The 12,640-nt window shown below is 32.0% G+C and overlaps 1 protein-coding gene across 3 annotated transcripts in view; it reads left to right on the top strand.

Moving 5' to 3' along the window:
* Positions 1-1,517: 1,517 nt before the first annotated feature.
* Positions 1,518-12,640, top strand: part of LOC143252817 (solute carrier family 35 member F3-like) — a 33,635-nt gene continuing 22,512 nt past the window's right edge. For 2 of the 3 annotated variants that reach the window (XM_076505551.1, XM_076505554.1), the window contains exons 1-2: positions 1,602-1,878; positions 2,962-3,453. In XM_076505551.1, the coding sequence (XP_076361666.1) occupies positions 3,075-3,453 (379 nt within the window). In that variant the 5' untranslated portion in view covers positions 1,602-1,878; positions 2,962-3,074. The other variant, XM_076505552.1, reaches the window with a different exon arrangement.

Consider the following 12,640-nt stretch of genomic DNA (forward strand, 5'->3'; position numbering starts at 1 on the left):
AAAAGGATTTATCCCCATTCTCCAAATAAGCATATAAATCATGACCTATCGATTTTGTTACATTCTTAATGTATAACAAATAATTGTACTTAAATGCATGCAAAGAAATATATTGTAAAACACATGTTGTTATTTTGGTATTAAGAAATAAGAATAATATTTCTCTGAATCATTGACTGGATATTTAATTCCATCCAGTATATTATGTATAACAGTATAACTGAACAGGTTAAAAGCAATGAGCATCAACACCCCTGGCTAAAAACGCATCATGTATTTAACACACAACGTTGTATTTGGAAGGAAATTTCATTCATAATTGGTTATAGAACAAAATAAATTATTTTGAGAATAGGACAGAAATTAATTTATAATTCTACTTTTCTAGTTTGTTGAAGTTAAATTTCTATGCTATGTACGTTAATTCAATATTCAATACATATAAAAGTTTTGACATATATTCACAATATGGCGGACGACGGCTTGGCGAATCAAAAGTTGTGCTTTATCTAGTATTGAAAGATATCTTTGGTGATCATGTTTGAAATCTGCGATATGTAGATTGGCAGTGCAAGCAAACCAGCGTTTTTGATATGGTTGACAAGGCAGACAATAACTGATAAAACACAGTCTTTGCGTAAATACTTTTTTCAACATAGGCCTAATGACAATAATACGTTTGCTTTTCTTTTAAGCGATTAGTACACAACGGTCTATGTGCGCTGTGTTTGCTGTAAGAATCAAATCTCAAGTTTTAACATCATAGAACTTTAATATTATTCCTGAGCCATCGTGGGAGGGTAATAATATATATATATAAAGACGCATGTTACATATCTCTCGTACTCTTCAATGTATTGTTTAGGCCTAATATTCATGATGAATATACCGGAATGGACGGCAACGACCTGTTGCAAACAACAACAAGAATACAAGTGTAGAGGACGGCGTTTTGAAAGTACTTCTTCTGAAGAAAAAAGACGGAGAACTTTCGAAACGTCGTCTTCTATACTGGTTTTTTTTTTTTTTTTTTTCTGCAACAAGTAGTTGCCGCCCATCCCAATGTACTCATCTTGTACTAAGCTTACACTGCAAAGTGCAAGTCAGATTATATTATCAATAGTAGTTAAGTAAAGTGCCATAGTTAAAACAAAATTTGTCTGTAAGTCTCAAAATTTCAACTTAATGGAAAGTGAGACATCATTACATTATATGTTTATCATTCAAACGACAACTACGTCACCTGTACTTTTCTTGTATGAGAAATCTGTAAGAAATGTTTGTGTAGAAGCGACTGTGAAACTAATAAAATCTTTGTTTTATAAGGTAAAACAACAAATACTCTTTAAGATAGTTTAAAATTTAAATATAATACCTTCTTATTTTAATATACTTTTGGTGTAATTTTAAAGAAGTATTTGTGTGTTGTATTATACATCAAAAGTAACATTTTCTTATGAACAAGAACCAGTATCACTGGCGCATGCGCATGTGCTTCAACAGATACAGCTCGTAGCCACAATCCTTAGAGCTTGGGTAATGCTACGAGGAAATAAAGCTGGTACAAGAAACGCAATTATGTGCTCATTGAATAGGTGAGGTGCTTAATTCAGGCAGTACTTTTCCTTTATAGCAGAGGAAGTTTGAACCTTATTTGATCTTTCTTTAGCGTTTTTTTACCGTGTTTTACGTATCAGTCAATAGATACAGAGTATTGACAACGAGATCGTGGAGCGAACGATAACATATTTTGCCTTTCTATAGCTACAACGCTGGTTAGTGAAAGAAAATATCGAGCGCATCATTTGGAAGGACAAGAGACTTAGAAATAAATGGAGGTGTGTGACACCGTTTGCTAAGCACAAAACTTTAAGAAATGTAAGTCAGTCTTAGATTTCAACTTTTTATTTCATCATTATCCTCAGTTGTTCGCTCCAGTAAGTTGCCTTATAAAATCCACGAGCACTATATTGTCATAAGTTTATAAAAATACATTAGCTTTCGCTGAGTATTGCACAACCAATAGGATTTATAGATTTAAAATATAGAATTTCTTGAAAATATTCTCTACCTTTTGTTTGTGTAAGGTGTTATTTGATTAGCACTTTAAGAGCGTGCAAAATAAAATTAAGAGATATTATGGACAATATCAATTAGACTAAATAAAAGACTAAACATTAAAATGTGCTCCATGATTTGAAAGTCGAAGAATACTTCTATATATTTCTATCTTTATTTCTGTTATACAACAGAAAAAGTTTGATTATATTATATGCAAAAAATAAATTAATATGTATATAATGAAACAGTTTTAATATATATTATAATTAAAGGATATTAAGAGGTTTTACTATTTAACAGTAAATATGCTTGATGTTCAGGATAGGCTGATAATAATGTAGAAAAAGTTCGAACGAATAATTGTAAAGTATATAGTTACAGCTATAGTCATAAAAGTAAATATTGTAGAAAATTTTATCACATTATATTAGTGTATGGTGTGCTTTTAACTTTTGGAAATCATTTTTTTATAAAATATACAAAATATAGATATACAAAATTCTGCACTTTTAAACATTTTTGTTGAAATGCAGAGCTTTCGATTAATATTTAGAACGTGTCTACTTAATAAAACTGAACCTAAACAACGAAAATGTTGTTGTTTTTTCAAATCAAATGGAAATTAGTTCAATTTTCATACAGATGATAACCCAAACATATAATTGTTTCAGTCATTATGCATTCAATGTTGATATAATTTGATATTTTAAGCATCTAGAAGGTTGTTAAGTGTAAGAATAAAAATAAAAACATACGTTGTTTGTTGAATAACATCATGTATTTATTTCAGAAAAGAAATGATATAATTTTTGAAAAAGTTATAAAAGCAAGCATTTTGTCTGACGAGTTATTTATGTAAATTTTCGTGCTTATAATTTGTAATTTTTTGTTGTTGTCTAGAACAATACAAGGAAACATATCCCAACTTCTGGAAGGATCAGACGAAACAGATGTTAATGTTTTTAAATAATTTTTTGTGATAGTGAGTGAAAAAATTAAAAAAAGACTTAACCATGGTGATTGGAGAAGAATCTGTTCACACTCATCCTAAGATTCAATCTTTAAGATCTGTAACAAAGCTACGTTCACCTCCTGCTGTTGTTATTACTGACGATTCGGACATTTTCACAGGAATTAATTCAACTTTATCTGACACTGGTCTCTCTTCAGTTGAACCACTATACTGTTCCTCATCCCTCATGCAATCTAACCCTTCTATAGATCGTTGTAGTTCCATTTCTAAAATTCATGGATTTTTTTATTCTGGGGCGTTCAACCGATCATCAGTAGGGTCCCTCAGGTCCTACTCACAAGAAGGATTCCAAGTACTTCATAATCAATCTTCTTCAGAATTTCAGACGGAAGTAAATCACGTATCAAATAACTATCAAGGTGAGACATTTTTTTCTTCAGTAACGAACCTCAGAAGGAATTACTTCGTGATTTATTTATTTATTTTTAACTGTAATTTTACACACTGATTGATCAAAACAGAAGTTTTAAGCGAGCCATGTGGATGCGTATTGGTGTCACTGGAAGTAACGTTAACACTAAAAATTAAGTAAAGATATTTCCAAAGGAGGATCGTAGAACTAAAATATTAATACTATTTCAAAAAATAAAATTAAATAAGCTTGAAGAAATTCTTTAAGTCTTTTTTTATGTTTACACTTAGTTTTGACAATCTGAAAAGTGTACAATAAACATACAAGCAAGAGCCATGTACATTAAAATAATTCAACTAAAATTGCCGGTATTTAATTGAAAATTTCCCAAATATACAACTCTACAATGTATATAGCTATTTTCACATCTCTTAGTTTAGCCTAGTAATACAAATATTTTGAGTTAGTTTTCTTGTATTTTAAATTTAAGTACATGTAATTGCTAATCATGGTGCAGTTTTTTATGTTTAGTACGTCGATCATAACTTGGTTTAAATCAATTAAAGTAGTCTAAACTCCTCTGGTGTACGTAATTAGTTTACTTATTAAGTATCGTTAACAGCGAGGATATCGGCAAATTAATTAATGTTGGTCGGTCATTAAATGTTTTATGTTCATTGACCATTCCACACCATCATTTGAAATGTCACCATAACGTATGAAGGTTTTTAACTCTCATAACAATTATTTTAAACTAAATCCTAATAATAGTTGACACATCTTTTCATATTTAGAATTTCCATTAAGTATAGATCAAAGTTGAGTTATTTTATTTTATCTTAAACTCTTATTTTAGTCTAATTTTAACTGATATTAAATTCCAATTTAAATCAAACATTAATAACATGGAACTTATATATAATATACAAGTATGTGCTGTTTTGAACTGCCATGTAGTTAGTGTATTAATTTTATAACGGTATCAATTATTCTATATTATTTGTTCATTTAACCAACATTGTTCATTTATTTTCAATCATCCACAAGTTTTTCTATCAGTAAATGTATCGAATACTTGAATAGGCTTAGTGGTACCTGACGAGTAAATAGCTTTTCTATTCGTATACTTCGACAGGCCGATGGTGATTTTATTTCAGAGAAAGGTTTTAAACACGACTCTTGCATTAATAATCTTTTCAGATTTTATTTATATACATAGTGTTTAATCGTTATTGATAGAGTTTTAACAAACCATTCTGACATTCATTGTGTTTTGAAGAATGACTATGCAAATGTGCTAGAAGTCTATATCAGTGAGTGAACAACAGCCAGATGAGATCTTAGGAAAACCTTTTGAGATATTTCATTACCTAATGACACTAAAAACAGTTTCTGTATAGATTTTAATACTGTATGCAATAACAAACATCTATGTTTTAACAATGTGTCCGGCTTGCGTTCTAAGTAGCGTATCTCTTTTGTTCAGATAACGTCATATATATATATATATACACATATTGAAGAACTGGATGTTACTGGAGAGCATTTCTGGCTTCTTAATTTTTTTTAAAAAAGAGTTAGATTATGATAATAATTTTTTTCAAGTCTATAGTTAATAAAATATCAAAATTTAACTCGTTACTGTTTATATCCAAGATAAAAACCAAGATTTCCGGAGAGCGATGTTTCTAAATGCGGATTTTATAGCAACATTGACAGAGACATATGGAAGATGAACTATATAACATACGTTAAATCGTTTTATTTCATTATTCCTGTAAATCCTCTCAATAATTTTCAGTTCTTCATCGATAATGACGAACATAGCATATAATTGTAGATCTGGATTTTAGTGTTTAAAAAAAAAAAATCCCAGTTTCGACAGTTTTGGCATGAGTAAACATTCGTATATTTATTTGAGCCCTCTTTTGATAAATGGTGGTGTTCAGCTTATCTGAGGTCGTATTCTCAAAATATCTATGAATGGAAGAGCGTTATAGACTTCATGTCCCATGGAAAAGTTTATGCCGTCAAAATAGTTGTTCTGATGAGCGTGAAAGGTTTCGAGCTCTTCATCAACCTCGTATATGTATTTTTCAAATGCTACATGAATATTTTTTTGCTGATATAGACGATAAAAGTAAACTTATTGAAGTATAGTTTAACATATAGTAAAATTTGGCCATTTCAGTGGAAATAGTTTGCAGCGAGATAGATATCCAGCAAAATCATAATGTTCTGGAAGCTAATGAAGGTTCTTGTTGAAAGTGAGATGTTGTCACTTAATCGTTTGTATGTTATTTTCGTGGTATCTTTAGCAGTTAATTGGGTGAAAAGTGCAACAACGTTGAGGTTAGCCATAATATCGTTTTTTTATATTACTTAATTAGAAATGTGGTTAAAAATTCTTGTGAGTTTCTAATTAAATAAGCCGGATCTGTTGTTAGAGGCTTTAGCACGTTAGAAATAAACGTGTCTGTTTTGTAAGTACGTTAACATCCGTAAGATACAATAGATCACATTGGTACATTTAAGTTTACGTATCGTTGACAAACTATAAAGCTGTAGGAAGACGGAATGGTATACAGATAATCACTGCACAACACACAATTGTTTTGAAAAGTTTTGCTTCCTAAAACGTTTTTGCTGATTTTGACAGGTACCTGGTGGGTATACACAAATATAGTTTTGGTTTTGCTTCATCACGTAGGAACTCTGAGAAATAGATAGTTAACTGTTTACCGGCAATAACGTATTTAATTGCGATTATGTTTCTAATACGCTATTAAGTTCAACATAATTAAAAGTGTTTTGCTCTTGATTTTAATTTGTTTTCAATGTCCGGTGCATCAGTTGTCAGCAAGTATTGACGGATTCCAGTTGCCCTGATATCGTTTTTCCATTGTAGCAAAACTGAAAATTTCAATTAAATGGTACGTGATGGGCAAATTTGGATGTGATTTTTGTGATCAGTAATCAAAATCTATAAATAACACCTAACAGTGTTCAAGAAGTAAAAACTTTGTTGTGCAGTGTAATCTTGTGTACAGTGTCATGTTTATTTCAGTTTTATTTGTTGTGTTTCGACTTTCTTTATTTAGCCTTTATTTTTTTTCTATTCGTTTGGTTGGATCCGATAATAGTCTTCGATAAATTGCAACCTTAACACTTTTTCTCTTTTGCTCATAGTCACCTTAGTTTAAGAGGGCTTATCGGTACGTATACTATAAAAGCATATCTGTATTTCTTTAAATTACTGATAACTTGGCCTCTTTTATAGTTGCTTCGAATTTTAATCGTAGATGATTTTAGGGCTTCTCGAACTTGGAAGCCCAATTCATTAGCAGGTGTGAGATCTAATGTAATAGTGGGCCCGGCATGGCCAAATGGTTAAGGTACTCGACTCGTAATTTGAGGGTCACGGGTTCAAATTCCCGTAACACCAAACATGCTCGCCTTTTCAGCCTTTGAGGCATTATAATGTGTCGGCCAATCCCACTATTCGTTGGTAAACGAGAAGCCCAAGAGTTGGAAGTGGGTGGTGATGACTAACTGTCTTCCTTCTAGTCTTACACTGCTTAAATTAGGGACGGCTAGCGCAGAGAGCCCTCATGTAGCTTTGCGTGAGATTCTAAAAACAATCTAATGTATTAGTGACTTCTTCAGTGGAAGCAATGATGTCAGTGTAGGGTACTCTTTTCGGGGTCTGAACAAAATTATGTCCAAGAGATACGACACACATTTCATTATCATTAAGACATTTTTCACAAAAGTTTAAAAATGTATGCTTATTTCTTTTCATTCTCTATCTCTGTCACATTTAGATAATAATAACATTTTTGAAACTTACTAATATGGCCATGATTAGTATTGATTCCAGTAATTATGATATCCTTGAAACTTATATAACCATGATTAGCATTGATTCCAATAATTATAATGATATCTTTATAATCTTAAACAGTTACCACAGACTTGATTGTATAATTTACGTTTTGTTATTAGTTTTCTTCCTGTATGAAGATATTTTTTCACGAAGAATAGCTTGTTTTGAATGATGTAAAATAGTTGAGATACTTTTGTTCACGATAAAAGATTCTTAATCCAATATATATCACGTTGTAATTACGACATCTGATAGGTAATCATAGTAGATCCATTTTGAATTACTTATTAACTCACAAATGAAACTTTTCTTTACAGTTAATCTCAGTTTTTGATCGAAAACGGCAATATTTTGATGGTTATAAGCAACATGCATATACAACGCTGTTGGTGTCCTCGAAATAACACACTCTACGGAAAACCTCATTTTGAAAATTCCTTGCTGCGTCCAATAACCTTTTGAGCTGTTTATTTCATATAGGCATCCCAATTTACTTTCTTCTTATCATTAGTCTTGTAACAAATGTTGCACAAACCCGCATTTACAGGTGTAATAGATCGCGAAGATCTGAATGTATGTTCTGTTTCGCGGAAAGCGTTGTAAGTGGTTTCGTGATCTTTCAAGGTGTAAGGCTGATAACATTTCATATGATACATAAATTTGCCAAATTTCTTACACTTGATGTAAAATAGGATGCCAGTTACCTTTCTGTACGCTTACACTATCCTAGCTTTACTATTCTGAGAATTGTACGTATTATCACGCATATATTGATCTTTATACAGCAAACACGCTTAAATTATACCTTTTGTTAACTGATGACACTGGAATATCTAGTATTTCTGCAATTCACTGCAAACAAACAGAAGTAGTATTTATATTTTTTCTAATATTTTTTCAATAAAAGTTGATTACTACCTCTAATATTATTTGGTTCAAATACAAGTAACATAATTGTTACAGTATAATGCAAAACATAATTACATAAATACAGTGTGTGATATACACTGCTGGCCAAAATCTTAAGGCCAATGAACATAAAGAGAAAATATGCATTTTGTATTGTTAGATCCAACTACTTATTTGAGTAGAGCTTCGAAAGATGAAAATAAGAAAAGGAAAAAAATAACTTTTTTAGCATTTAATAGGGAAAATGTCAACACTATTAAATTAGCCTAAATACTAGCTGGTCAAATGTTTAAGACCATACTGAAACGAAGCGTTAATAACGAAATTTAGTCATGTTTTTAGAATGTTTAAGCATTAGCGTTGTTAACATCTCCCACTGACATCCCCTGTGTTAAATTTGGTAGAAACATGGCAAAGGCTAAAAAGTTGACAGAATTTGAACGTGGCAGAATTGTCGAGCTGCAAAACAAGGTCTCTCTCAACGTGCCATCGCTGGTGAGATTGGGCGTAGTAAAACTGTTGTTGCAAATTCCTTAAAAGACCCTGAGGGATAGGGAACGAGAATTTCAAGTGGTCGGCTCAAGAAAATTTCGCCGGCGTTGAGAAGGAGAATTCGACGGGTTATCCGGCAAAACATCACCCGAACGTCGAACCACTTTCATATGGTTACGGACGGAGAATGCAGCTCAAGAACAATAAGAGAGCATCTATGAAAGAATGGCTTTAAAAACCGTAAACGTCTTCAAAGGCCACGCTTTCTTCCACACCACGAAACAGCTCTGTTAAATTTTGCTGAGAAGCACCAAACATGAGACGTAGAAAAGTTGACGAAGGTTTTGTTCTCAGATGAGAAAAAATTTAACCTGTATAATCCAGATGGCTTTCAACGTTACTGGCACGGTAAGGATATCCCACGGGAGACATTTTCTACACAATACAGTGGAGGAGGTTCTATCATGATCTGGTGTGCTTTCACTTTCCATGGAACAATGGAGAGTTAGGTTATACAGGGTCGTCAAACAGCAGCTGGCTACATTGGCATGTTGGAGAGAGCATCCTTATTGACTGATGTCCTTCGCTTGTATGGAAATGACTAGATCTCTTATTCTGTATTAAGATAAAAGCTAATCATAGCTGTATAATAAACAAAAAGTTTATACTTGCTATGAATAATACCATTTGTAATCAGTGTTTTATTTATTATTTTATTTCGATTTATATGTTTAATATTGAATAAAATATAGAAAACCTTATTCAAATTAACTATAAAGATAAATCATTCCTCTGCATTTATAACTAATTAAAATGATGTTCACCGCCATTTTGAAGTTTGATAACGACAACTTGCCCAGCTATATGACTTTTTATTTTACCTTATACAATCCTCTTGTCATAGTCTAAATCACACTTTTGGGCACATATTGTTTGTTTGTTGTTAAATTTCACGAAAGGCTACACGAGGGCTATCTGCGCTAGCCATCCCTAATTTAATAGTGCAAGACTAGAGGGAAGGCAGCTAGTCATCACCATCCACCGCCAACTCTTGGGCTACTCTTTTCCCAATGAATAGTGGGATTGACCATCATATTATAATGTCCTCACAGATGAGAGGGTGAGCATGTTTGGTGTGACGGGAACTCAAACCCGCAACCCTCGGATTATGAGTCGAGTGCCTGTACCATCTGGCCATTCCGGGCCTCGGGCTACCGCAATACTCCATTTTTGGAATAATCAAGTTTTCTTGGCAAATACTAATTGTGTTTTAATTTAAAAAAAATAATGTATAAATAACACGTGTTCAACAATATTTGTATTTTTTTATCACAATGACATTTTTTAGTTGGAGTGTTCTTTTCCATAACAATAGCTTTCATCGTATAGATAAGAGCGTTGTTCTAAATTGCTTTGAAGTGTGGTTTCAGAGTCCGATCTTGTCCTAAACATTATGCTTTTTGAGTTTTTCCGACTGCACTTCTTTAGAAGAGGGTGTGGCATATTGTTTAATTTCTAAGCTATGGCAGCTTTCCATTGTCGAATAGCTGGAAATTTGCTTTGAACCAAAGATATGAATCGCAAGCACCGTTCTTAAAAAGGACCATTAGTTTAATATATTTCACATTGAAGCCTAAAACATACATAACACGTATTAAACCATATTTAAATCCCTTCCATAAGTATATGGTACATAGGATCGGGTGCTGGATTTCATCTTTATTGGCACAAACGCATAAAAATGATGACAATTCCCCCAGGACGGAATTTTAATTCGTAACAGGTTAAAAATCCAGCTAAAAGCTAAATATTGCTTATAGAGACGAGTTTATAGTTTAGCTTTTTATTGTAAATAGTATTTTTCTTTCATTTGAAAAACATCGTATTCACATAAACAACTTCTAGTCCTATTATTGTGGAGATTTTCAATTTTGTGTGTTGCTTGGTAACTCTATCATTTACAAGCTTTTGTAGTATTTCAAGAGTTGGTGTATTGGTGAGGAGGTTGAATTCTTCAAAACAGTTAATTTTGTCTTCCGTGGTTGTCGTAGTTGCCTCTATATTCTACTAGGAGGGGTTAGATCTTAACATGAAGGGATGTTTCACTTATGTAATTGTGATATATTTTCTGCGTATCTAGCTAAAGATTGGCATATTTAATCTCTGCAGCCAGCTACGGTCTCGGAATTAGTACAACCAAATTACATAAAGACCCAGTGGAGAAGAAAAACACCATTTACAGCAAACCTTGTGAATGAGGATTCCAATCCCTAATCAAGTGAATAACGCACAAGACTTTTGTAAAGAAAACCCAGAATCGAATCCAGGTTTCTGTTAACACAGAAATAAGCCTTTTTAGGACTAATACGAAGATGACAACAGATTAGCAATCAAAACATAGGATAAAAATTGGCTAATAATTACTATCTAGTAATAAAAATATTAGTAACTAATTAAGTATTATTATTATGCGATTGTATAGGCTGATTAACCACATCAACCAGTGAGATCCGATTGCCATACCGTCACCACAGATACTGAGCTGATTCTAAGCTTTATAAGGTGTATGTTAAAACTCAAGAGTCTTGTCTTTACTAATCAACAAAGTAAACTGCACGCATGATTTACTAAACATTTGGTTGCTTAGTCGATTAAAGAAAGCGAAATCGCGAGTTCGAACATCCTTAAAAACAAACGTATATTAAAAGATTGTGGGTTACCGTTAAATATTTCTAAATATCATAATATTGATTGTTTGGATGCAAGAATGATATCAGAATTAATTTGTTACTAACTGTGTAGTGTAGCTAGATAAAGTTTAAAGATAATTATAATAACAAAGTAAGATGCCATATTTGTTTCCGTAAATTCTGTATAAACATAACATGTCTCAAATATACCACCTAATACCATTCGTAACTCTAAGTTTAAAATACTTAACTCAGCGTGCAATACTTCATTTCAACCGTTATAAGAATACTGGAAAATTGGTTAACCATACTAATTCTGAGCAACAAGTAAGAAAACTCTAACTTTTATAAAAGCTATATAATCACAACACGCTTTATTTATCGAAATAATAGGATCATAGAAGTCAAAATTCATTCATTCAGATAGATTAGTTCGATTACTGTCTGCCAATTACGATTTTAGTGATGGGTGCCGAGAAACCTTATAAGTGTAGTACGTGTTGGTATAATAAGCCAAAAGTAAAGAGTTAGTGTAGGACCATCTAACCTAGAGCCGAGTGCATACAATTTATGAAAGTAAAAATATCGATTAAATTTTGAACTTAAATTGTTTCTGAATTAAACTATTTTCAGTGATATCACTAATATTTGAAATGGAAAACAAACGTATTTAATCAACAGAGATTTTAAATTAAGAAATCAACAATATATTTCCAGTTTTGTTCTCTATACATTTCATTTTATACTTTTAGTACACAGAGTATCAAAAGTATTATGTTATGCTTTTGTGGCTAAGCAACATGACATAAAGGCCATTGTTGGAAAGTAGCGTTACCAAAACGCACTGGTTTTTCCATATATTAAATGTTGTTAATCTAACTGATTTTCACCAATGATTATCCTATGAATACACTACGAATTCACTTCATGAAAGATCTTCATTTTGGTTGGCCTACAAAGGAATTTACAGACGTTTGACTGCCTCGACTGCACTTTTCTGCCTCTTTGTTGGTCAAGCTTGATTTCGTAAAATATATTTATTTCATTTAGTTAAGAAGATGAGGTTGGGTTGTAGTATTTACCCATTCATTTAATCTAATGATAATTTTAGGTGAAGTATAATAAATCGTTTCTGCTGTTTGCAAAGTATTAAACCTTAATTTTTTTTAAATTTAAACTTTTCTGTCTTAGCGACTTGAAGACATACATTTTAATTG

Source organism: Tachypleus tridentatus, chromosome 6 (assembly GCF_004210375.1).
Source record: "Tachypleus tridentatus isolate NWPU-2018 chromosome 6, ASM421037v1, whole genome shotgun sequence".
Taxonomy (NCBI): domain Eukaryota; kingdom Metazoa; phylum Arthropoda; class Merostomata; order Xiphosura; family Limulidae; genus Tachypleus; species Tachypleus tridentatus.